Source organism: Bos mutus, chromosome 24, assembly GCF_027580195.1.
Source record: "Bos mutus isolate GX-2022 chromosome 24, NWIPB_WYAK_1.1, whole genome shotgun sequence".
NCBI lineage: Eukaryota > Metazoa > Chordata > Mammalia > Artiodactyla > Bovidae > Bos > Bos mutus.
In genome coordinates, this window is record NC_091640.1 from 50,708,077 (window position 1) to 50,735,640 (window position 27,564).

The 27,564-nt window shown below is 42.1% G+C and overlaps 1 protein-coding gene across 1 annotated transcript; it reads right to left on the bottom strand.

Annotated features, from left to right (window-relative positions):
• Positions 1-699: 699 nt before the first annotated feature.
• Positions 700-21,595, bottom strand: MEX3C (mex-3 RNA binding family member C). The gene is made up of 2 exons (XM_005896913.3): positions 20,510-21,595; positions 700-3,734 (listed from the first exon to the last, which is right to left on the bottom strand). The coding sequence occupies exons 1-2, from the start codon at positions 21,282-21,284 to the stop codon at positions 2,509-2,511; spliced, it is 2,001 nt and encodes a 666-aa protein (XP_005896975.2). The 5' UTR covers positions 21,285-21,595; the 3' UTR covers positions 700-2,508.
• Positions 21,596-27,564: the final 5,969 nt, after the last annotated feature.

Here is a 27,564-nt window from a genome sequence, read left to right on the forward strand (position 1 = left end):
CCAAATCTATACATTCCAGAGTTATCTAGCACAGCCTGGGAATTTGTTCAAAACTTATAATGGAAAGATTTCCTATAGCTGTGTAATACCTCTAAGTATTAAGGACAGAATTTTGGTTTTAGTAAAACAATCTAGAAGTGTCTTTATTCTTGCTTTTTACCAAACAGCAACAATTTATTCTAGTCAGCAAAGTCATTTTCATTAATGGAGCAGTATTTTTTTTTTTTAATCAACCACAAAGTCTTTCAGAAGGTACTTCAGAATTAAAAGTTAAAAACTCGCACCTTCATACTAGAAAAAATTAGTTTTATAGTTTTGGTGATAAAAGGACAATCTGTAACAAAGGACAAAAACTAAGTCTAAGTTGAGTTCAGGATGTTAGTTAACATTAATATGTGTAAATCACTATTTTATTCATATTAGATTAACTGTGACTATGTGGTCAACTATATAAACATGCAATTATATAATCTAAAACTAGCCAAATCTCTAGATGTACTATAATGTGACACTTATTTAAAGAAAAAAGCTACATTCGGAGAGGAGGAGCATAAGCAACACATTCCACACCTAGAACACGGAACACTAGCTATGGAGAGGGGAAACTCTTGCTAAAGGACGTTTTCAATTCTGGCAAGTAGCAGTCTTCCAGTGTAAACTAATGAATACATGAAAAACACCAAGGAGAATACATTCAAGTTAATGGAAACAAGTCTTTATTAAGTAACTTTTAATATCAGAAAAATAAAACTCTTATAATTCTCTTTACAGCAAATATATAATATCAGTGCTTTGGCCATCTTAAGTTAAAGGCCCTTTATCATAAAATATATGGTTTTAAACTTTACTCAAATTGAATTTATAATCCCTATGACTTCCCTACATATACATAACAAAAGAGTGTAGTAAAATTAGCAAATACTAAACTATATTGATAATTTATCATTCTTAGTTTGTGGTTTTTAGAAACAGTACACGCACCTAATATATGTCGATTCCTTGGCTTATTAGTTGCAGTGTACAATGCAACGAAATACAAAATACATGCTTGGTGAACATTCGTTTGTATCTACAAGACGGCAGCTAGAGATTAGGTTTCAATACTGACATTTAACTATTCTACAAGCAATTAGCATTACATCATAATATGCCATCAAGGCAATTTTTTATACTGAAAAAATCAAAATAAAAACCGTTATTTGTAAACTTTTATACGAAATGTAACTCTTCAAGTGGAAATAAAAAATAAAATTTGTCTATTTACTATTCAATACACATAGGATTTCAATTTTTGTTATACTGAGAAAAAAAGCTCTTTTGTGTTGGGAAAATAATGCTTCAAAAAATAATTAGTAGAAAAACCCACCAATATAATGTTTTATCCGTTCAATGCCAGCAGATTTGGGAACATACTGAGGATGAAAAGTCACAGACATCCACAGGTGAAATGTAAAAAGTGTATCGTAAAGAAATCTTTCCTTGTGATTGGAAACAGGTTTTGAAATGAAGTAAACTGATTGGAGGTCGTCACAGCTGCTTCTGTAAATATGCTAAGGGCATTGTTACCCCTCTCTCCCTCCCCCTCCCCTAAATGACTAAAAAATAAAAATACATTTATAATGTGCAAGACAAATATGGATTGAACATAAAATGTTTCACATTTTGATCTATAGTCTAAAAATTAATCAATAGCTTGATCAGACTAATGAATGGAATGTTCGTATCCTCAATTATTAGCCAATGCAGGTGCACCCCAAAGCCTTTCCTGGAATGGAAAAACCCAGGTGGCCATTTCCACATTCACCGAGGGAGGCAATGGGTAGGAATTCACGATCAACACAACTGCATTCCTGCTCCACTGATCAGACCAGCCGGGAGCACTCTGGGCGAGATGAAGGTCAGTGTAGCAGTTTTTGTCCCAAATTATAACCAGTGATTGAGTAAACCGCCATCAGCCCTATTATTACCAATAAGCAACCACAATGCATTAAAAAGTTACTTGCAATCCTGCAGAATTAGGCATAAGTTGTTGTAAAATAAAAAAACAAACGGACCTGTTTTGTCAAAACTGGCAGTGTAAAGAAGGCAGCCCTGGAAGTGTCTGAGTCATCTGTAATACCGCGTACCCTCCATAAACTCTTAACGTGGTTAGGCTTTGGGACCCATCATTTGGAAATCTTAGACGTATACACTTTTCTCATAGGTTCACACAACCTATGATTATCTTCACTCAGCCGAGTTGAACGTCAGCTTTAGCAATTCTTACACAAGCTATGTCTCTGGGTCTACAGGATAAGATTAATAATTCAAACCAAACTAAGACAAGAGACCACTTAGGTTTAGTGTTACCATAGCAGCCTTTTATAAGTTTACTAACAACTTTAGCCTAATCCCAATAAAGCCTGATAACAGTCATAAGAATTCATTAGGAAGTTTACTGGGGGTACCATTATACCCATGCCTTTACGAGTCCATATAGAGATATAGTATTTATGTATATATATATAGTTAAGAGTGAATTTGGATTGCCTGAGTAACAGCTGTCTGGCAAACTGGACATGATGGCGTTCTCTTTTCACAGATCTTGTTGGCACATTCCATGCAGAAGAGGTTGTGGCCACATGGAACTAGGGCAGCAATAACTTCATTCTCAAAGCAAATCACACAGTCGTGCTTTCGTCTTGATTCTGGAGGTGAGCTAGAGGTGGAACCACCATTGGAAGAGGAGTAACTATTGGTACCATTAGAAAAAGCAGGGATGTATACTGGAAGGCCAACATGGTTGCCTGTACTAGGTGGGTCGCTCCTAACCCTGCGAGCAAGTGGGTGTTCAATGCTCTCAGGAAAGGTAGGAGACAGACGAGGAGTAGATGGCTGACTTCCTCTACGCTGAGTCTTCATGTTACCAGGAGGATCACTCCCAAAGCCAGAGAGTGGGTTAACGGGTTCAAACGGAGTCCAGATAGTTTGAGCGGATGTTGGTAGAGAGTCAAAGGCAGGAGAATCAACTGCAAGGTCTTCTGAGCCTACAGAAGGTAGTGTATCTCCAAACCAAAAGTTTCCTGTGCTAAATGGGCTTGTTGGACTAAAGTCAGCCAGCCTATTGCTTCCAAAGTAGGAATCTGTGGAACCGCTTCCCAGGGAACTGGAACTATCATTTCGATAATTGGAGATCATTCTGGCGCGGCTAGGAGGAACGGGATTGGAGGAGAGCCACGCAGAGCCCAGAGTGCCGCCTTCAAAGCTGACGTCGGTACCGTTGTAATGGAAGTCATTCTCTTCGTTGAGCTCAATGTAGTTTCCCGTGCGCATGGCAATATGCATTTCAATTTCTTCTCGTGCTCGGTCAACATTCTCGGGCATCCCTGTCACTTCAAAGACGGGCTCCTTGTCTCTGCTCGGAGTTACTATGTACGTGTGGGTCTGCTGCTGGATTCTTTTGATGGTCGCTCCTTTGGGTCCAACTACCAGCCCTACCACGCGATAGGGCACTCGGACTTGAACGGTGGTCTGACCCGGCAGATTAGGACTGCATGACAGCCCTCCCAGGGCAGGGCCATTTTTGTTTCGAGATGCACGAATCATGGAGAAGTGCTCTGCAGCTGACAGGATTTCTCGTTTGGCCATGGCAACATCTTCCTTCCGTCCAGTGACAACAAAAATGGGCTCTTCACCACGAACCGGTGTTTTGATATACGTGTTTGTCTTGGCTCTCAGCGCTTTAATTTTACAACCTGTTAGAAAGAAAATATTTCTTAAGTATCAACATCTACTTCAACAATACTGATAAAGACAAATTATAGAAAGCTCCTTTCAAGATAACAGTCTGTTTTTGGGCAGTTTTTCTTTCCCTCTTTAAGTTTGAGAGTATTTCTTTATCATAAAAACTTATCACTAAATGCTGATAAAGCTTTCCTAGTTCCACTATGACTCCTGGATCCCGAGAGGTACTTTCCTGGTGATCTCCCATTCTCAGCAAAGAGGTGACGCCTCCACTGAAGGCCTTTAAAAAACTCAGAGGACAGGCTTATAGTTTTCTTCCTCTTGTTATTAGTCATTGCAAACGATGCATGAAATAGGCCAGCTATACTATGAGTGGATTTGACTTTCAAAACACTAATAGTTTACTACCTTGCAGGGTGTTGGTGACAAAGAAAAAGAATGTACAATGTGAGACGATACCTATCATCTTATTTAATCTACGTAACAACCCTAAGGACGAGACTATTACACTCCTTTTATTGCTAAGGGAAACAAAGCGCAGAAATATTGTGTCACATGCCTAAGTTCACACAGCAAGTAAGAGGCAGAGCCAGAGTTAAACCTAGGCTGACTTCGTAGTCTATGGTCTTTTTTGTTGGTCCTAGAACCTCAAATTCCACAGAACTATACTGCATGAGAAAAGTTCTTCAACTGACTTCCACTTAGCTGTCTTGTCATTTTACCTCAACATCATTCTCTCCTCTGTAAAACTCCATGACAATAGCAAAGTGCTCAAAGTTAGCACATCATCTCATTTCTGTTCCATCAGTTGGATTTCAGGCTTAACTACGAATCAGTTGTCTTTATCCCCATCTGTTTATGCTAACTGAACTCATGCATTAACTAAATTAATAATTACATAAAGCAGTTATATATAAATCCAAGACATGGAACTTGTATCAAAATTGATTATTTTTAAAAATTTCAATAATGATGAGTACCTTAAAGAAAAAAAAAAAGATGCTGTTGAACTATGGGTGAGACAACTGTAAAACCCTGGGGTAAACAAACTAACCCAGAGTAATTTTGTATTCATTGTGAAGTTCTTGCTAAATTCAAAAGAAATATATTGGAAATTGTATGGAGTATGGTCATTGGATATGGTTTTATTGAAGGACTATAATGGCTGGCAGTCCCATTCTCAAATAAAAGGCTTTGGTTCTAAATCCTAAGTATATTTAAGTTAAATAAAATATCTAAGATACATATGTATAACTACCCAAAGATTACTTTTTGGAGTAATCAGCCATTACCAGTGCCAACTGTGTAACATTGGAGGGTTTCGAACAGTAACTTAAAGATGCCAGATATACGCTAAGGCATAAGACTCTAGGGTTATGCTTTTCAAAGATCTTAATGTGAAGCTTGCCAGAACAGATTTCTTCTCGTGACTGTATCGTGCTATTCCTAGTTTCTCAAAATAAAGCAGTTAGATGCTACTGAAAAACACACGCCACAACCTGAGCCGATCATTTTCTTAAAACTTTTTTTCCCTGCCCTCAACAAATTCATAATGTACAAAAACTAATTCTTTCTGGACATCATTCCTAACCTGTGTGACTGCACTAGTACCCTCCACCCCACACAAAATAGGTCTCCTTTCCTCCATTCTTGCCTCCTCCAATCAGCTCTCTACCTCCACTTTAGGTAGATGATGCTTTCTAAAAAAGCACCGATCGAAGGCTCACCTCTTTACGTAAGGCTTTGACGACTCCCTCTTACCATAAGGATAAAATCCAGACAGTGCTGCACGCAGGAGCTGGCCCAGTGCCTGGACCTACCTCTCTCTAGCCTTATCTCATACCCCTCCCTTTCCTCTTCCTCACTCCTTAAACTCTGTGGGGTGCTTCCACCACATTCATCGCCTCTCCATGCTCCTTGCTTCCACGATCAGAACGTTCCTTTAACCATGCCCCTCTGCTACCAGCTCTGCGTAATTCCTGATGGCCCTGCAGATCTTAGTTTATTAGGTGCCTTATTCTCTGTGAAGCTTCTGTTCCTTTCCGAGTCAGGTTTACTTTAACCTGAAGGTTATATCTGAGAAGACCAGGGGGGTGGGGGTGGGTCGGGTGGTCCAGCTAAAAGCAAAACCGCAAGGAATGCACTCAGTGGAGGAACTGGAGGAGCTGAGAAGGGCAGAGTGACAGGGTGGGTTGGGGGCTATCAAGAAATTACTACAATTAGTCTAATTTATGCTACTGTAAAACACAAAGTTACTACAGAGTGCTGCTGTAAGTTTATATCTACAATGAACTACAAGATTAAATTGACAGTGTGACTTCTGAATATAGGAAAATCTATTCCTACTCTGCTCCACCACAGAAAGTGACTTGGAAGACCATAAATCTTCCACATCCACTTACCATTCACACAGGCTGAATCTAGGAAACTCCCTCATGCAGCAGAGGAGGTGTTGCTTGAGGCTGAGAACTACAATCATTTCCATTGGCCAGTGTCTGACTGACGAAGAGACTCCTAGGACAGTCTGAAGGGGTGGTGAGAACGTCTAATTCTTCCTATTGCATCCTCAGAAGAGTTACTATCATTATCTGGATACATGAGCTTCTTCTCTGCACTATAACCTAACAAGAAGGCAGTCTGCTAGAATCACACATTTCTAACAGAGAAGGTCCTGATCACCCTAGAGAAAAACACTTGGCAAACTCTGTTAAGGACGAAGGGAGAGTTAGCTTGAGGGTCTAGGGCTGGCCCTTCTCAACCCTTACTATAGTGAACATTAGAAAGCTAAATTAAGAAACTTCTCAAAATGCTTCTGAGACAATAAGCAGCTGTCAGATGAACCTCAGTAGAATATAATATTGGAGGAGGGCATGGCAACCCACTCCAGTATTCTTGCCTGGAGAACCCCTAAGGACAGAGGAGCCTGGCAGGCTACAGTCCATGGAGTTGCAGAGAGTTGGACACAACTGAGCGACAAATATGCACATGCCTAAATCAGATACTACTGAGCCTATGGTTGTTACTAATGAGTATGTGTTTGATAGTCTCATTAGGAAGACAGAGAAGACAGAATGTGGACTACCTCTGAGATAGGGATGTAAGATAGCCTACCCTGCCCAAAAAGCCTACTTACCAAAAACAAGCTAAAAAAACAAATTATTTACAATTCACATCACAAATGGCTAATTTCTCTTATACAGGTACCCATATGCTATGCTATGCTATGCTAAGTCACTTCAGTCGTGTCCGACTGTGTGACCCCAGAGATGGCAGCACATCAGGCTCCCCCGTCCCTGGGATTCTCCAGGCAAGAACACTGGAGTGGGTTGCCATTTCCTTCTCCAATGCATGAAAGTGAAAAGAGAAAGTGAAGTCGCTCAGTCGTGTCCGACTCCTAGCAACCCTATGGACTGCAGCCCACCAGGCTCCTCCATCCATGGGATTTTCCAGGCAAGTGTACTGGAGTGGGGTGCCATTGCCTTCTCCGCAGGTACCCATATACTTGCCCTTATATCTCAAAACACCAAAAACCACAGAAAAAATAGGTAAAATAGCTCATAGAAAAGGAAACATATAAATAGCTCTGAACAAGAATTTAGGTGTCATCTCCCATCTATCATCTCCCACCTATAAGACTGTCAAATATCAAAAACAAACAGTGCTAGTAAGAATGGGGGGAAAGCCCTCATATTTAGCTGCAGAGTACAAACTGCTCGAAGGCAGTTTGCACTATCCATCAAAATTACAACTTCCTGTATCCTTCTGCCCCTGCCATCCCACTCACAGAATCAAGTCTGTAGGAATACTTGCCCAGGCACGAATAACCACTGTATTCCTGTCTGTATTAGTGGGAGTTGGTACAGCAATGTAAGGGAGTGCTCTGCAGTCACAAAACTGGAAGACTTAGGGAGGTACGCAGGAGGGTGACTTAATTTCCCTGGTACTTTTACATTCTTACAAATTTTGGAACCATACAAATGCATTATTTGTTTTTTTAAAGAAATGTTGTTAAATTAGAAAATTTTAAAAATTAGAGATGAAGAAGTGACAGATTTTACTAGATTAAGTACATCAATCAGACTTTTGACTAGTTGTGAGATTTAGAAGAAAAAAAAATTATGAACAGCAGGGTAAATGATTTCATAACCTCAAAGTTGAATAAAGCATTTTAAGTCTAAGAGGTAGGGACTAGCAATTGTTTTCTCATAGCTACAAATAAATATATGGCAAGCTGTATACCAGACTGTGTAGAGATTAAGAACCAGGACAGCACTAATGACTTTCATGGTTACCATTTTGATTTGGAAGTAAATTCCCCCAATAAAGTCTCTAACTTACCTCCCTCCTGTAGGAACCCATTTCCCCTTTCTGTATCACTATGGCTAGGGCTGTGATTCACCTTAAAACTCTTTAGTTGCAGCCAGAATTCTGGTCTTCTCACTTCCTGGTATAGTAAAAGGTTGGGTCTGGCTTCTCCGGGGTAAAGAGTCTCTCCCACCAGCTGCCTGAGCAGTTAAAAGGGAGAGGGCCTCTGTTGCTGGGAGAGGAGTTTAAAGAAAAGGAATTGAAATGGTCTTCAGTGTTTCTCAAACCATGGTTTGCAGTATCAATTTAATAGGCTCCAAATGTTTTGACGAAATATGTGGACATTGACTGCAAAATAAAATGTTCTTTTGATGGGGAAGGGGGGGGTGTCACAGAAAAGCGTAAAGGCACTAGACTAGACCTTTAAGGCTGCTTTTTAATTCCATGAAATGTGGAATGATATACTTAGAAGAATCAGATATAGAATTACAGTCTGCAATGTAGATATAATTACAGTCCAAATCAATTCACCTTAAAACAGGAAGATTATCCAGATCACAGGGGTGGGCCTGACCTGATCACAAGTTCTTTGGAAGAGCTTTCTCCGGTGGGCTTCAGAAGTCGTCAGATGTGCTCTGGCTTTTCTGGAAGAAAGCAACCTATGCTTGACCTGCCTGTGGAGGCCTCATGGCAAGGAACTGTAGGTGGCCTCTGGGAGCTGAGAGCTAGGAGGAAAATGGAGGCCTCAAACCAGAAACCTTGTTCTGTTCTTTACTTTTATTATCTGCTTTAGTTTTCTAATGCTGCCATAACAAGTTACCTCATACAGTGCTTTCAATGTCACAAATTTTTTATTTTACACTTCTGACATGGGTTCTGACATGGGTTTCAACAGGGCTAAAATCAAGGTGTTTGCAGGACTGTGTTCCTCTCTGGAAGCTTCAGGGAAGAGCCTGCTCACTTGGCTTACTGGTAGAGTTGAGTTGCTTATCATCACAAGACTGAGCTCCCTGTGTTCTCGCTTACTGTCTGCTCAAGGCCATTCTCTGCCTCAGGAGGCCTCCAACATAGCTTGTGGCCCTGTCTCTCCATCTTCAGAGTCAGCAATGGGGACTGAACCCTTCTTGTACTTCAAATACCTCCCAATCTCGTATGTGACCCAGCTGGGAAAGTTGTTCTGCGCTGAAGGACTCATGTGATTACACCAGACCCACCCAGCTGATATCAGATAACCTTTTCACCTCAAGGTCCATACTCTACATCTACATAGTCAGAGTTTCCGGGGATATAGGGTGTAGGCATCTTCAGGGAAAGAGGGTTTATTCTGCCTACCACAACACCAATGTCCCGTTCCTCCAATTATTTCTCCATTCTTCCAGGCCCCTGGGCTTTTGAGCAAAGGAAAGTATTGGATTCAGAAAAATCTTAAACCCTAACCCAAGAATAGTGACCCACTGTCCAGAACAGTAGCGAGATACAAGAACAAGAAAAGTTTGGGGATCACGGGCACTGAAGTAGGGTGAAGGGATAAACCACCGATAAAAATCAAAATAGGTCGAAAAGAAATATATAAGCCAGGGTGTTGATGAAGACAGGGTGTTTATGTCGAGAGATGAGTGATTTGGTAAGAAATGGACAAGTGAACCTGGCCTCCACTTGTCCTGTGGGATGTGACTAAGTGTTCCTAGCTAAACCACTCCTCCTTCGGCCCAGAACATCCACCAGCCTGATGTGTCAACTTACCAATTCAAGTATCAAGTTCCCTATAAAGGTGCAGGTGGCTAATTCCAGGTGATATACAGAAACTACAATAATTTCTGCTCTCCAGGAGCTGACAGTGTAGAAAGGAAAGTCATGAAAACAATACTGATATAAGGTAACTGCTTTAATGAAAACAGGCGTACAAAGCAGTGGGAGCACAGAAAAGGGCAGGGCTTTACTGCTTACAGAAGGTGAAAGAAGGCTTCAGATGCATTTGAACTTAGGTTTGAAGAAAGTAGTTCTGCCAGGTGGAAAGGAGAGTCAAGAGAACTGGAAGTGCCAAAGCAGGAATCAAGAGCCCAAGATGGCAGCCTGGATACCACACCTGGCTCAGTGCTACAGGAGCTTTAAGTAACTGGAGGGCAGAATGCCAGGGGAGCAGGTCAGGTGGGGGATGATTTAGTTTAACAAAGGCAGGGGAGTTTAAATTCTATCTGGGAGGTGCAAAGAACTTGTTTTGTTTTTTAAAGAAAGGAACCCCAAATGCTATGTGAAGTATTGCTGATTTTCGACAGAGGGTTTTGTTTTCCAGAAATCAAATTCATTATATTTTCCACTCATTTCATAAACTAGCTACAAATATAAGGTAATTTAAGAAAGCTAAAACCCTTATAAACACCAAAACTAAGGTCTGTATATTTTTACTTTGGGTCATCTTCAGGTATATCTTTCTTCAGAAATTCCTTCCAAGAGGTTTTATTTTCAAAGAGAAGTTAGTGTACATGCACATACACAAGCACACCTGCTTTAATAAAAATAGGGAGGGGAGTGAAGTAGTTCTTTTATCTTTAAGAAAATTAGAATGCTGGGCTTGATATTAAAAATTACCTCCCCATCCCACCTCCCTTTCCCCATCCTTCTCCTAATTAAGTGGCCATCACTTACCTTCTCCCAGACTTCATCATCTCCTAAACATGCCTGGTTCCTCCTGTCTCTACTCAGATATTTCCCTAAATAACCTGGAAAATCCTCCTAGCGCTGCCCCCTCACCCCATATCTTCTGAGTAATAAACATAGTCATTTGGAAAAGATGAGACTGTGTGTTGAAGGCTCTATGAACCCAAGAGTAATACAAATATAGATATGACTATTATTATCACAGCTACAGCTTACTAATTCTATTCCAAGGTCTAGTTTAAAGGAAACATAAGGATCAAAAAACCGGTTATTTGCTGGACTGGGCTCTAATCTACCACCAGTTTGCTTGTGGTTTTAATGTTAGGTCATTCAACCTTTAGGTCCTTTCCAATGCTTTTATTTTTGACCAAGTCTCTCTTCTCCTGGGACATACAAAATCACTTATTTCTGAAAACTACAAAGCACATGGGACAATCTCACATGTATACACATCTATTCTTCCTTTGCTCAAGAAGAGCAGGTTGAATAACAGCTGGAAGCACAAGACTTTGAACAGACCATCACTAACCATCTTTGTGAACATCTTTGTGACCTTTGTGAACAGGTCACTAAACCTCTCTCTCTCCTTCTTGAGGGTGTGTGCTGAGTTGCTTCAGTCATGTCTGATTCTTGGCAATCCTATGTACCATAGCAGGCCAGGCACCTCTGCCCATGGGATGTCCCAAGCAAGAGTACTGGAGTGGGTTGCCCTGCCCTCCTCCAGGGGATCTTTCTGACCTAAGGATTGAATCTACATCTCTTACGCTTTCCTGCATTGGCAGGCGGGTTTTCTTTACCACCCGCCCTGAAGCCCACCTGGGTGTCACCTGGGAAGCCCAGAAACTATAATGAAAGTTACTTCTCTCACTTGGTTGTTGCAAAGATTAAATGAAATAACATCTTAAAAATACTCATCACAGTGCCTGTTATTCAAGTAGGTGCTCAGTAAAGAGGAGCTTTTTAAGCTCTCTAGCCCCTCTCCCCACTCCACCCCCACCACTGCAAGTATTTCATAAGTAAACTGAGCCAATAGGCTTGCCTTTGAAATAATAAACTTGTAGTGCATTTTTCAGTTTTCAAAACTCTCCTATATTTTCATTTAATCATCGTAACAGAGTGGTGACTAGCTTAACAGCTTTAGGAAGGATAAGAAACAAACTGAAAGAGGTTGGAAAGGTCTCCCAGCTAGAAAGCCCGACCTCAAACACAAGCTGTCTCCACACTCCTTTCACTACTCCATACTATTTTTCTCTAAAAGCATTAGAGAAACACATTATTTTATATGTATATTTCATGATATATTAGAATTAACAAGGGGGGGATCATATTCTTTAATAATTGTACATATAAATAAGACCCTTTCCTCTTGGAATAATCTCGACAGACTATTCAAAAGTTCCTACAATTTTATAGGGACTCAATTTTTCAGTATTATTAGCTTCAAAGACTGGTGAATATCAGATAAACCCAGTAAGAGTGTTTTTCACACACACACAACTTAACTCAACATTTAAATAAATTGTTTAGATTAACAATGTAATAGATTCTTAAATGTACAATACAGAAATAGCTTTCCTTTCCCTGCTCAAGGGTCCTTCTTGCAGCTCCAGTCAAAAATCGCTGAAATTTTGTTAAGAATATGGTTTCACATTAGACATCACTTCGTCAACACTTCAAACAGTTTCATTTATGTGACTTTTTAGTTTCGCTTATTACCAGTATTCATAGACATATAATATCCTAAATCAAGTAGCATCTAGAACAAACAGATCCAAACAACTTTTGGTTGACTGACTCCTCAGGTAAAGGGTTAGAGATAAAGGCAAGAGGGAAGAAAACCTCACAATATAAAAACTATAATGATAAATACTAAAATGGCAAGTCTCTAGTCCAACAGTTCAGTTCAATAAAATAAACAGCAAGTATCTGCTACGTTTCAGGTAATTTAACCAAGATTAAGACTGAGATTCAGTTCTGCCCTCACTGACCTGTACCCAACTTCAAGCATCAAAAGGATTTGTTGTCTATAGGTGTTCATGTACAGATAGTGATCAGTCATTTTCTTTTCTTACACCACTGGCTGGTGGCGGTGTTCAAGTCTTTTATATCCTTGCTGCTTTGTCTGCTTGTTCTACCACTTAGAGTTGGGAGCACTGAAGTCTCTAATTCCATTAGCTTGAGACCCTGGGTAAGTTACTTACATCTCCATAGACTTGTTTCCTTATCTGTATGGTTGCAATAAGAATGGATCAAATGAGATGACATACTACTTGACACATTTAAATGTTATTATTTTTAAAGAAAAACTCAAATGAGTCAATTTTCTCTAGAAGTTAAAAACATTAAAAAACCCTTAAGTCCTAAAGATAAAACTTATATTTAGATTATGAAAAATATGTTTAAGATATTAATTTTACAAAACTGGGAAGAGATATGTTGAAGTCATTCTAATTGGTAATTTTAAATCTGGTTTACTTTTACATGATTTTAGGAACTCTTCTTGGGCAAAGATAATATAAGGGTTACAAGTGATATAATCTAGTCCAATCTCACTTTATTTGTGGAGAAAACTCAAGCCAATAATTGCCCAAAGTTATAAACTAACGACTCTGAAATGCCTCAATTCCCTAAACACGCCACTTTCTCAACCTGCCTTCTTTTTCCAGTTGATTCTTAGAAGTGGAGAATTCCCAAAATATATGATGTATTTTTAAAAGCAGAGATTAAACTAAATTTTAAATCCCCCCCCCTCCTTTTTGACTTAATTTAGACAAGAGGATCCACATACGCAACAAAAAAGGGTTCCCATTTGGCCTTTCACTAAACCTGTGACACCCAGAGGTGGGTGTTAGAGATGAGAGGTAGAACAATTTTCCTAACTGGGGATTTTAAAATTATGTTCATGTCCATTAGAGGATGTTAATAGAAACTTAGAATTACTTCTATTTGGGAACCATATAATGGAATCAGATTCATCTGTAAATGATTCTCTTTCAGACTATAGACTGGATGGATCAAGTTTTTCCCCCAAGAGGAAACTGAGACTCAGTGAGGTTAAGGGATTTGTCCATGGTCACAGGCAACAAATGGTAAAACCATGTCTCTAACAAGTTTAACTCCAAGTTCAATGTCCTTACTGCAAGCCAAAGGCGAGGGGACAGTGGTATAGAAAGAAGGTCAGCCCAAAGGCCATTTTACACTGGTAACCTTCTAGAAGTTTGGAACTATTCCCTCCCCACTCTTCTCTAACTATGTTTAAGATGAAGCTTTATGCTTATCTTCAACTCTATCTGCAGTTCATTAAATAATTTTCTTTATTATTTTAAGGCCTAGTCTTATTTTATTGCATGATACCTACCACTTTACTTATGGTCAAACCAGGCTTCCCTGCATACAATGAACTGCAGTTTCTGCTTATTGGACAAAGGCAACAAGCCATGCCCACATGAATTGTTCTTAAATCCTGAACCCTGGCATGAAAGAGGCGGTACAACTATGCAGTGTAACTTAGAATTCTCAGAATCAACCACTGAAATAAAGACTCAAAAGGATTAAAAATAACACTGCGCTGTACATATTCAATTTAGTATAGTTTGGCTTGGTATTACTAACGTTGGAAAATCATTTAAAAAGCTTAAATATCAGATGTAATCACTATAAATGTCTATAGAGTACCTAATGGTAGTATGGGGAGAAGAGTTAAAGACTAAACATGCATCATGGTATATAAGCCATTTGGGAAGGATTAAGATGCAGTTTGATTAAACATATCATTTTAGAATCACCTGAAGATCAATGAGGTTTTAAAACAGATTATTCATAATCTCTTTGGAGTTTCCTAAAGGAGTTTTTTTTTTTTTTTTTGACCACAGCATGTGGGTTGTGGGATCAGATGAGCCCTCTGTAGTGGGAGCCCAGAGTCTTAACCAGTGGTCTGCCAGGGAAGTTCCTCAAGGAGTTTTAAATTGCAAACACCCTTTCCTATTTAGTATCTTATGAACATTTTTATCTCTTTTTTTTTTTCATTTTGTAATTTCATTTCAAATTACAAATGCTATTAAGGCAGAAATTACACTAAAAAAATTTGGCCACAATCCCATAGACTTTAAAATAATACTGTGATAGTCATCATGGCTGTTCATGAATATTCTGGCTCTCTCCTGTGGACACATGATTGTAATGCAATTTCTCACCCACTTGAAGTTAGGAGTGGCCAGATAACTTGTTCTGATTAATGAAATATGAGTGGATGTGATCACCATGCTACTTCAGGTCTAACATTTAAAGACTGGTGTATGCTACGCCACCGTCTCATCCTTCAGGCACAGAGAGGAAGACCAGCCATACTTGAGATGGTGGCTGCTTTGTTGGTCTAAGACCCTGAATGACCAAAATGAGCAGAGCTCCTGTGAAAAAGAAATAAGTCACTGGTCATTTTAATACTGAGATGTTGGGGTTCTTTGTTATTACAGCATCATTTATGCCTATCTGGATAGAAGTGCCATGTGTTTAACAGGCATTTAGATATCAGTTCCTTTCAGTTCTGTCACATTAGAAGGATACAGTAATGTGTGAAACTGTCTGCTAAAGCAGAGAAAAGGTGAACGAGATTAACAATTAATTTCAGATTTAACTTAACAACAGTAGTATGTGCTTATCACTTAGTTTCATATATGTCAATGTATTTGTGTACAATTCACAGTCCCTAGAGGTACTGTAGATAACGCCTATACCCAGCTGAAGAAGAGGAATCTGAATCCTAGGGAGTGATTTGTCCAAGGCCACACAGTGACTTACTGGCACAGAGTAATCAGAATTTAGGAAGTTTAACTTCTGATTGCTGTCTCTTTCCAATATATCACAGCTGAGCAAGGACTGCTAAGGGCAATTTGGGACAGCTTTCAACATATATTTTTATAGCAAAACATATATTCTAAAATAATTTTTGTCTTCAGTTTAAGACACAAGCAACAAATTTTTCCATCTGTGCAAATATTAGATTAATTCAAAACGAGATCCACAAAATACTAAGCACGATCTTATAACTAAATTCCACCTTTCCTTGAAAATGTAAGATTTAAGGTCTAGAATTCCAACCCATAGACATTGCTGGAAATCTCCCTTGAGGAAATCTCTATAGGTCTCAAATACTTGACTCCCTGCATCAGTTTTAGGTCACTAGCATTTTCTACCAGGGGGCAGAAAACACACCCTTGAATTACCACTTTATTTTCCATTTCCTCCTTAGTGAATGAAAATAGTTCATTAGCTGAATACGGCAGGAAGAAAAGGCAGTGGATTCCCCACCCATATGCAAAACAATTAAGGTTCCAAAGCTAATACAAACTATTATTTGGATCTTAAAGTCTAAAAAAATGACAATGTTTAATTTTTAAAGCTAGCATGTATATACAACAAATTAACTTTCTGAATTATAAATGATAGCGAATTTCTAGTTAGACATAATAGAATGTTAGAACAATGCTTGTGCCTTCTGGACACCAAAATCTTATTAAGTAAATTAATTTGGACAGTGATATTTTAAGCTATGCATATTAGAAACACAGCATCCTAAATCACGTTTAGGACTGAAATTGACCCAAAGCAAGATGCTGAGCAAGATGCTTACTGAGGTAGCAATGTAGAATTGAGAACTTTATCCTCATTATCAAACAATTGGTCTAACCGCCAAGTTCCACTACCTGAGCAAGGTATCTATTAGCACCTCAGTTTCTATGTCTGTAAAATGGGGATAACCACCTACCAGAGTTAAATGGCAGGTAATATAGTACCTGGAAGAGGGAATGCCAACAACTCTCCCCCTAAAAGAAAAAGACACTGTGCTTTAGCATTATTCTGAAACTATTTCTCCTCATGAAATAGATATTTCTTCTTAAACAGGGAATTTATGTACAATACCAAACTTTCTCTTTTTAGAACCTGAAAACTTGTTCCACCCTAGGAAACTGGGGAAAATTTTCCCAAGGATGTATTTAAGACAACCTAAAACAATGTGTCATATTGTCTGTTTTAAAAAGTGGAAATATATACAATCGGTGGGGATCAGTGGAAACAGAGTAGCTGAATAAAGAAAAAAAATTTCTAAGGAGGTCTAGCTCAGTAATAGCCAAAACAGGGTACAAGAAGTCACTGGAGTGCAGGAAAAAAAATCAAAACACTCCAATTTCCATCTTAACTCATCCTTTTAAACTGTTTACATGTTTTAAAAATGTATAGTATATCAGCATATATATTATTCATAAATATTCACATATTGAGATTATTAGCTTAAATATTTTTTGACAGAGTGTACAACAAAAAAAAGAGGCTTCCCCAATGGTTCAGCAACAAAGAATCTGCCTGCAAGGAAATGCGAGTTCCATCCCTGGGTCAGGAAGATCCTCTGGTATAGGGAATGGCAACCCACTCCAGTATTCTTGCCTGAAAAATCCCATGGACAGGTGCACACACACGCGCGCGCGCGCACACACACACACACACACACACACACACACAGAAATAGCTTTTCTCAACCAGGTTAGAGAACACACATATACCATCAAGGAAATCACTCATGAAAATAGTTAAAGATGTACATTAATCTTAAACTGTACTATAAAACCTTTACAAGTCTTTAAAACAACTGAACTTATGACATTCAATATTTATTTATACCATCGTTAAGTAGAGTAGTACTTTAATTCATTTTTCAGTCTAACTGGTTCTCAACGACTATGCAAATTGGAGCAAAGTCCATTGACTTAAATTAAACGTCCTGTTAACCACTGTGAATGTATCTTGCAGGTACTACATTTTTAAAAAGTTAGGTCGTAAATCTGTTGTCAGGTTTACTTTTGATGTCTATATTCCAGAACTTCTTTGATTATCAACAAGCCTCTTTAGTTCCTGGCTTTATTTTACAGTATTGTTGGTTTCAAAATGAGATGCAAACTTAAAAAGGGGGACCAATTTAACATTTGCAAATGACCATATGCTGCTGGGGAGTATAAATATGAGGTCAACACTGCCAACTTTCATGGCTATCAAAAGCAGTAGTTTGTTTTTCTGAAAGACACTGGAACTAGAGGCCATCTACATGAGTTGCTAGTCTATATGACTCAGAATTCCATTTGTCCTACTCTCTGCTTCAGAGCTGAAGTCACAGATGTCTCCATCTGTGACATAATTATTTCCAAAACCAATTAAGAGATGTCAAACAGAAAAGTATGACTTCAGGTAATGAGTAAAAATGGCAGGAAGGGATAATTCTTAAGCAGGAAAATTTTGTTCCAAAGCAAGAAGTAAATTAAATGATTTGCCCTGTTTATTCACTTAGGGAAAGGGGAAATTATCACACCGTAAAAGGATGCAAACATTAGAAGTTGCCTGGTTCTCTGTGCAAGTGGGAAAATAAATACAGGCTTTATAATGGTGCTGCTGAGGGTGGGGGTGGCAAAGGGGCCAATGATCCACTAGTTGAATGGGCCGGAACAGGAGAAGGGGAAAACTTTTTGCTCTTAAGATAATCTTGAGAATGATGACATACTTTTAACAGTACTGTCAACTCTGGGAAAATAAGTGCAAAAGGAAGAGTCAGCAACTTGTCTCTATGTCCTAAGACATAAACAGATTCACATTTCCTTATTAACTAATAAGCTCTACCCTAAGAGGAAAAACTAAAGACTTTATTTCATTGCTATAATTTGGTGCAAGATTAAAACCTGGAATTCAGTTTACTTTTAAATAATAGAGTGGTATAAAGGTAACAGTCTGCCTAATTAAGGTCCATTTTACCATGCTTTAAAGGGTATAATACAGAAGACAAAAATTCGTATTAACTGAACAAAAGCTTTCAGTATCTCGTCCCTTAGTAAAACTGGCCTCTAAGCGTTCCTTTGTTATCCTAAACTGTCACCATAAGCAAACTGAAGCAACTTGTGCTGAGGAAATACCAGCCTAGAAGGGCCTGAACACACCTTGCCATCGCCTTTTCCCCACTCTGCTAAGTATCAGACTCTAAGTATCAAAACAGTCCTCCTCACAACTTTCCAACTGTACCTAGAGATTATTTCTCCACACCTTTCCTCACCGTGTCCCTGTCTTTCTTCCACCTTCCATTTGTTAAAGTCCTATCCATTCTCCAAGGCCCCCCACAGCTGATACATGTACGACTTTGTCACACACTATAGTTATTGACATTAATTACAGATTAGATTAGTGCCACTCCGCTGTTTATATTTGACTGTTGGCTTCTTAAGGGCAGCAAGTTAGTTGGAACTAACCTCACATTCCCAACTGCCATAAACTCAAATGCCTGGCAGAATGTAAGCTTGATATATAGCAATTCCCGGATGCTGTTAATGGAATAACCAACTCATTCTGGATCTATAACTTGAGATGTTATAATTTCATCCTATGTGAGGTGAAACAGTTCTCTCCTGGACTAGCATCTTCAGTACTGCAAAATCAAAACAAAAGCAAAACAAAAAAACAAAAAAGGAAAGCAAAATTGATTCACCAAACTATGGGAATAAACTCTTAAGGGAATGGCATCAGCTTTGAACAGTCTTTAAGTACCAGGCAGTCTGAAATAGGCTATCTCCTCCATCCAGATTTCAGATGGATGGATTTTTCATATTAAAATCCTAGAGGTAAGAAATGAGCCAACTCTGATATTTGAAACCACCATTTCGACAGACCTTATTTATGTGTACTTTAGACCACTTGGGAAAGATGAGATCATTTAAGCAGCAGCGCCATCATTTCTTTTTATTTGACCCCAACAATGCTCTCAACCTAACAGTAGAGAGACATGCATCAACCAGGTTCAATCATATTGTAATAAGTCAGCTGCAGAGAATATTCACTCTTCCAATAAAGGGGGCGAAGCTACACTAAAGAGCATAGGACCTTCCCTAAAAATGTCGGATAGAGAGGTACTCTGGGCATCCCCTTCCCCCACCTTCACAAATCTACTCCTGGAATCTGAGACATAGGTCCTTTGTCTGAACAATGTGGGAGGAGTCTGTCTGCAGTACTGGTGTGCTGGCAAGTGAGGAGAATCTACTGAAAACTGTATAAACGTACAAAGTTCCTTAACTCAATTACTTTACTGTCCAATTTTCCTTCATCGTGTACCCTAAAGCGTTCTAAAAGGCAGCCACTCTGTCTTTTCGATAGTTAAAATATATCGGAATACCGTGATCGATCAACAGAGTTAGCTAAGAAGCTAAGTTTCTGAACAGCGAAGAGGTGCAGGGGGGGTGGCGGTAAGAACGACCACTTGAACATCCCCTCTTCCCTCGCGAATGAGCTTCCCGCTCCCCACCCCCTCGACAAGCCTCCATTTCTGTCAATTTCTTCTTCCCAGAAAGCCGTTGTAAGGCAGGCTGAGAGGTTTTTACCAAGACAGTAGTCGGCTGCGCAAACTTGCGATCTCGAAGCTTTTAGTGCACAACACCGAATCCACAACCGACCCGACCTTTTACCACCTCAGGTTGTTTCTGGTGCCACGCCAGCTGGGGTGTTCCAGGAATACAGCCCGAGTCAAGGGGACACCGCCGGGCTGGGCGGCTCAAGAAACTTATCGCCTTGCATTGTGCAGGAGAAGAGGGACACCGTGGGGGGTGGGGGGTTCGCAAGGTGACCCATCTTCTCGTCTGGTAGCCCCTCGGGTTCCTCCCACACCCCTTCCCGGTGGACCTAGGGCCCTCGCCAGGTTCGCCTTTCCAGCCCCAAGCTCCTTTCTTTCGTATCCCCACCCACGCGCACTCACCGGGCCCAGCCCGGCTGGACACCCCCCCAACCCCCCACTCGCACTCACCCTGGCGACCGACAATCTCGGCGACATGCTCGGAGCTGGGCACCGGAACGCACTCGGTGGTGTTAACGCTCTTCCTCCGGAGCAGGGCCGCCTGCTCCCCGTTCAGGGCGGCCGCCGCCGCCGCCGCCCCGCAGCCGCCGGGGCCGTAGGCGTGGGACAGCATCGCCGCCATCATGCCCTGGGCATCGTCCCCTCCGTAGAGCACCCCCGCCGCCGCCGCCGCCGCGGCCGCCTCCCGGGCATCGAAGCCGGCGGCGGGCAGCAGCACCGACCCCAGGGACCCGCCCGGGATCGGCTGGGTCTGAGAGGCGGCGGCCGCGGGCGGCGACAGCAGCAGCAGGGACGGCCGGCCCTCCTCCTCTGCCTCCTCCAGCTCCTCCTCCTCCAGCAGGTCTCCGTCCAGCTCCGCGTCCTCCCCCTCCTCCTCCTCCTCGTCGTCGTCGTCCTCCTCCTCCTCCAGCTCCAGCTCGGCCGCCTCCGAGACCCCGGGTCGGCCGGGCGGCGCCCGCTCCTCGGGTGATGGTCCCGCCGCCCGCCGGGCCGGGCCCTGCGCCGCCGCGGCCCGGATCGCCGGGGCGCCGGGCTCCGCCGGGCTGGGGTCGTCGAGGCCCAGCGCTGCCAGGCGTTCCCTCAGCAGGAGCCCGTCCCCCTCGAGCTCCGGGCCACCCGCGGGGGGCGGCGGCGGCGGAGGCAGCGGCGGCGGCGGCGGGGGCGGCTGCGGCAGCGGGGCCGGGGCCGCCGCCAGGGCCAGGGCCGCGGAGCTGCCGCTCGGCATCGCGGCGGCGCGCTGTCAATGGCGGCGGCGGCGGCGGCGGCGGCCGCGTCAGGCGCGGCGGGCGGCGAGCCCCATGGCGGACAGGGCCCCGGCCCTGCTCAGCGCGCAAACACTTTTCCTCAGGGGAGGCGGCGGGGCCGAGCGACCCGGGCCGAGCAGCGCCAGGGCCGCCCGGAGAGCGGAGAGGGCGGGGTGGAGGGGCAAGGGAAGGAGGCAGAGGCAGGTAACTAGGTGGGTGGGTGGGGACGGCAGCGGGGCGGGCTGACGGAGGTTCGGCCGCGGCTCCCCTCTCAGGGATTCTTTTGTTTCATGGCCTCAACCAGCCCCCGGCGCGCGCGGCGGCGGCGGCGGCGGCGGCGGCGACGCCCCACGCCGCTCTCCTAAGGCAGCCGGCGCGCTCTGATTGGCCGCTTTTAATCTCCGGGAGCCCGCCCTCTCCTCCCCGCGGCCTTCTAACTCCGGTCCCTAGCCCCTAGCCCCACCCCCCCACCCGCTTCTTGGGCCCCGCCCCGCTCCTCCCCAGAGCTTTCTGATTGGGTGACTGGGACGAGCCCGCCCCTCAAAGCCGTCTCCGTCCGTCCTCTGCCCTCCCCCCACCCCGCCCTCCCCGTTCCCTACTGGCTCACGAGGAGAGGGACTGTGATTGTTCGCTTTACACGTCACTCTTTGTGACGTGACCGGGTGGAGGCGGGGCGAAAGCAAGGCCGAGGAGGGCTGAAGCTGGGAGCCTTCTGGAGGGGGTTCTCGCGCAGGCGCGTGCTGTCCAAGCGCACACCTGGCCGTCTGCGGTCCTGGGCATCTTTGGGGCCCACCTGGGTGGGGTCTTTCAGTTCCCAGTGGGGGAGGCTTTGGAGGTGTAGCGTAGGCATGGGCCCGGAGGGCATGGTTCAAGAGGTGATTTCCCTCTTTCGGAGTAAGGGCCTAGGGAGAGAGTCATTGCAGGAGGGGCCAGTGAGGTGTCCTCCTGTGCAGCCGCAGGGGTGGTTTCCAGAGCCGCGTGGCTCCTGGGCCTTCCCTGCACCACCCCGGGAAGCTCCTCCTTCCCGGGCGGGGCCTTCCCACGCCCTGCCGGCTCGCCTTCCAATGCCAGCCCGGTAGGTTCCATCAGGAACCTTCAATGCTGAACTCCAGTTCTTTGGGGGCTTTTCTTCCTCCAAGACGTTCTTCCCACAGTATTGTCCGGCAGGTACCACACAGTGGGTATATTTTAGAGGGATTTATTTTTAAATGGTTTGTTAAAAACAAATCTTATTACTTTCCTTCATCTCGGGCTGTGACTGTCATCCCCCACTCCCTTGCTCCCCTTTCCCTCCGCTCCGGTTATAATCTCCTCAGGGAATCTTCCCCAGGTTAGTCTTAATCACCAGCCTTGTCTTATGAAGGTGAACAGCGTAATGTAATTTTAAGGTTTCTAGTGTCACCGTTATAAAAGAAGCAATTTTAGTAAATATAACGAGTTCAGTATATTTCAAATATCATTTCAAGATGCAATCAATATAAAGTTACTAATATATTTTATAGTTTTTTTCACCCTAAATCTTTGAAAATGGTATTTTGCCTTAGGATAGCTCAATATTTACTTCACGCTGGCCATATTTCAAGGACAAAATAGTAGTGTTAGACTTCTTGAATTCTGAATTATAAATTGATACCCTGTTTTGGATTTATTATATCTTGCTCCCTGAAACTTGTTTCTTATGATGAACTTGAATGAGTGCCTACTTTTCTAAATTGCCTGAGGTGGTACAGAGACACTCTAAGAGAAGGCTAAGGTATGTCTTCTCTTGCTCTATTTTATGCCCTTGTAGCTGTGCAACATTTCTACTTCAATTTATGCACCCCTCTGAGAAATGGAGTATTTCCTGCCATAACAGTAAGCCAGGGTGTTATCAGTTCAGTTCAGTTCAGTCGCTCAGTCGTGTCCGACTCTGCTACCCTGTGAATTGCAGCACGCCAGGCCTCCCTGTCCATCAGTAACTCCCGGAGTTCACTCAAACTCACATCCACTGAGTCGGTGATGCCATCCAGCCATCTCATCCTCTGTTGTCCCCTTCTCCTCCTGCCCCCAATCCCTCCCAGCATCAGAGTCTTTTCCAGTGAGTCAACTCTTTGCATGAGGTGGCCAAAGTACTGGAGTTTCAGCTTTAGCATCATTCCTTCCAAAGAACACCCAGGACTGATCTCCTTTAGAATGGACTAGTTGGATCTCCTTGCAGTCTAAGGGACTCGCAAGAGTCTTCTCCAACACACAGTTCAAAAGCATCAATTCTTCAGCACTCAGCTTTCTTTATGGTCCAACTCTCACATCCATACATGACCACTGGGAAAACCATAGCCTTGACTAGATGGACCTTTGTCGGCAAAGTGATGTCTGCTTTTTAATATGCTGTCTAGGTTGGTCATAACTTTCCTTCCAAGGAGTAAGCATCTTTTAATTTCATGGGTGCAATCACCATCTGCAGTGATTTTGGGGCCCCCCAAAATAAAGTCTGACACTGTTTCCACTGCTTCCCTGTTTCCCATGAAGTGATGGGACCAGATGCCATGATCTTCGTTTTCTGAATGTTGAGCTTTAAGCCAATTTTTACACTCTCCTCTTTCACTTTCATCAAGAGGCTTTTTAGTTCCTGTTCACTTTCTGCCATAAGGGTGGTGTCATCTTCATATCTGAGGTTATTGATGTTTCTCCTGGCAATCTTGATTCCAGCTTGTGCTTCTTCCAGCCCAGCATTTCTCATGATGTACTCTGCATATAAGTTAAATAAGCAGGGTGACAATATACAGCCTTGACATATTCCTTGTCCTATTTGGAACCAGTCTGTTGTTCCATGTCCAGTTCTAACTGTTGCTTCCTGACCTGCATATAGGTTTCTCAAGAGGCAGGTCAGGTGGTCTGATATTCCCATCTCTTTCAGAATTTTCCACAGTTTATTGTGATCCACACAGTCAAAGGCTTTGGCATAGTCAATAAAGCAGAAATAGATGTTTTTCTGGAACTCTCTTGCTTTTCGATGATCCAGTGGATGTTGGCAATTTTGTCCCTGGTTCCTCTGCCTTTTCTAAAACCAGCTTGAACATCTGGAATTTCACAGTTCATGTATTGCTGAAGCCTGGCTTGGAGAATTCTGAGCATTACTTTACTAGCATGTGAGATGATTGCAATTGTGTGGTAGTTTGAGCATTCTTTGGCATTGCCTTTCTTTGGGATTGGGATGAAAACTGACCTTTTCCAGTCCTGTGGCCACTGCTGAGTTTTCCAAATTTGCTGGCATATTGAGTGCAGCACTTTCACAGCATCATCTTCCAGGATTTGAAATAGCTCAACTGGAATGCCATCACCTCCACTAGCTTTGTTTGTAGTGATGATTTCTAAGGCCCACTTGACTTCACACTCCAGGATGTCTGGCTCTAGGTGAGTGATCACACCATTGTGATTATCTTGGTCGTGAAGATCTTTTTTGTACAGTTCTTCTGTGTATCCTTGCCACCTCTTCTTAATATCTTCTGCTTCTGTTAGGTCCATATCATTTCTGTCCTTTATCGAGCCCATCTTTGCATGAAATGTTCCCTTGGTATCTCTAATTTTCTTAAAGAGATCTCTGGTCTTTTCCATTCTGTTGTTTCCCTCTATTTCTTTGCATTGATCACTGAGGAAGGCTTTCTTATTTCTTCTTGCTATTCTTTGGAACTCCGCATTCAAATGCTTATATCTTTCCTTTTCTCCTTTGCTTTTCGCTTCTCTTCTTTTCACAGCTATTTGTAAGGCCTCCCCAGACAGCCATTTTGCTTTTTTGCATTTCTTTTCCATGGGGGTGGTCTTGATCCCTGTCTCGTGTACAATGTCATGAACCTCAGTCCATAGTTCATTAGGCACTCTATCTATCAGATCTAGTCCCTTAAATCTATTTCTCACTTCCACATCAGCAATTCAGCTCTCCAGGGCAACCAGGAAGCAGAAAAATACCTGCCATCTGGCAACTCTTAGGCTGCAGCCACGCCCTTTGGTGAGCACTGAGGAAAAGCTCAGGGTACTAGCTCCAGATAGGTAAGATGCACGAATGGAATGATTTCAGTGAGCCCAGACTTGCATTTTCCCATACATAGAAAAGCGCTAAATTCCTTAACTTGGGGTATCTGGTTTTCTTTAATTCACAAAAATACTTTTGATGTTCAGGCTACCTGCCCTTCGTTGCAAACTTCTATATAACCTGACTCCTCCCCGGCCGTCTCCCGCCTCCCCGGAGCAGTTCTCTCAGGGTCACTTGAAATGACCTGTCTCCTAGGCTTGAAGTCCTAAAATTTCCCACTGAATAAAATATAACTCTCAACTTTTAGGTTGTGACTATTTTTCAGGTTCACACTTCCAATCAAAGGCATAAAGCATTTTATCTAGCACCAACCTTTTCTGTTACTCCACTGTCGTCCTATAACCCTATAAAGTTGCCTCTCTAACAACTCATTTATAGCAGTGGCCTCTGGAGCAGAGATTTCAATCTTGGTTATATAACAAATTCAAGAAGGGCTTTTAAAAATGGCAAGTGAAGAGCAGGAAGAGGAAAGTCTTGGATTTTGTTATTAAGTGCATCTAGAGTGGGAACCTGGACATGCTTTTTTAAAACTACACAGAGTTGAGCATACTGATCCAGGGTGTGAGTTTGAGGTTTACAAAAGAAAATCTTGCTATTTTCTAAAAAGTGATCTTTTTGTCCCCTACCTTCCCAATTCGGAGACAGAAATGGCAATCCACTCCAGTATTCTTGCCTGGAGAATTTCTTCAACAGAGGAGCCTGGTGGACCGCAGTCCACAGGGTCGCAAAGAGTCAGACACAACTGAAGTGATTTAGCCATGCACACACCTTCCCAATTAGGTACTATTTTCACAGATTTACTATGTTTATACCCTTTTGGGGATATATCCCAAGGACATAATATTTTGTGGCATCTTAATAAAGGTACTGAATATATTTTTTAAAAATTTACCAGTGAATAGCTTGTGTAACTAGACATTTACTTATAGACTATGCAACTATGTTTGCTGTGTGATATTTCTGTATAAGCAATAAACATTATTTGAAGGATTTTTCTAGCACAGCAAATCTCATTTCAAGGGAGAAACTAAAACACACAGTGGCTACTCCCAGGATATTTTTGTCATGAGGAAATGCATAGCAGAATTACAAATGAAACTCAGAAGTTCCTTTCCCTAACCTCTTTCCATGACTTGTCATTTATTGCTCACCCCTTGGCCCTACATTCACTTCCCAAGAACTCCAAGCAAAAGCTGTAGCAAAAACGATAGTTCCTCATATAGCTTTCTTTCAAGGGGGGGAGTTGTAGGTAAGATCCATTCAGCTAAGATGTTTAAAAAAATGCTAAGTGGTTTAATTTATGTGTTTTTAACATAAAAATTGCTTCCTGCTTCAGTCTCATGTAATAAATGAGGTTTCCTAAGTTCCTATACACAAATGTATACTTTCATGCATTAATTTATATTTGATCAATATTGTGATTTATGAACAAAGTAGGAATTATTGAAGTTCAGAGACCTTCCCATTTGGGTCTGAATTTATTGTCTTGTATTAAATTTTGTTTATGAAGCAAGTTTAAGATTTGGTTTTGCTCTAAATACATGACTGAGTTTCTTTCATTTAAATCCACTAAACACGCTGTTCCCCTCCACCCTCCCAAAACCGCACAGCATTAATTTGCACCTGATTTAGTTTTCCCTTTCACTGTCTGCTGTTGTTTAGGACATAGGTTCATACACTGGGACAAAGGGATTGCTTTAAGATCCCGGGACTAAAAGAAAGTACAGAAATGGCTACATTTTATCAGCTAGTAGGCTTACTGCTAAAACCTGATTGTAAGGATGTTAAGGTCGGAACAACTGCAAACTAAACAGACCTCCACAAAGATGTTTGTCCTAGTAAGGAGAAATTTAGATAATAACTTTGAAGCCATGTTGTAAAAACAACCACAAAAAGCGTGGTGAAAGACTTGGCTGATGCTCTCACTTAGAACCCCCAAAGAAACATCTGCTTTGTTTTAATCAGAATGAGTTTCTTTAGGGTAGAATGTCCCCTAAAGAGCCTCTTCATGAAAGTGAAATAGGAGAGTGAAAAAGCTGGCTTAAAATTCAACATTCAAAAAATTCAGATCATGGCATCCGGTCCCATCACTTCATGGCAAATAGGTGGGAAAACAATGGAAACAGTGACAGACTTTATTTTCTTGGGCTCCAAAATCACTGAAGTTGGTGACTGCAGCCACGAAATTTAAA

Bases quoted from the DNA above. Each gene is read 5' to 3' on its own strand.
- MEX3C (XM_005896913.3), bottom strand. From the start codon at position 21,284: ATGCCGAGCGGCAGCTCCGCGGCCCTGGCCCTGGCGGCGGCCCCGGCC. The intron at 3,735-20,509 runs GTGAGTGCGAGT...TCTTTCTAACAG, and splicing joins CGAGATTGTCGGTCGCCAGG to GTTGTAAAATTAAAGCGCTG.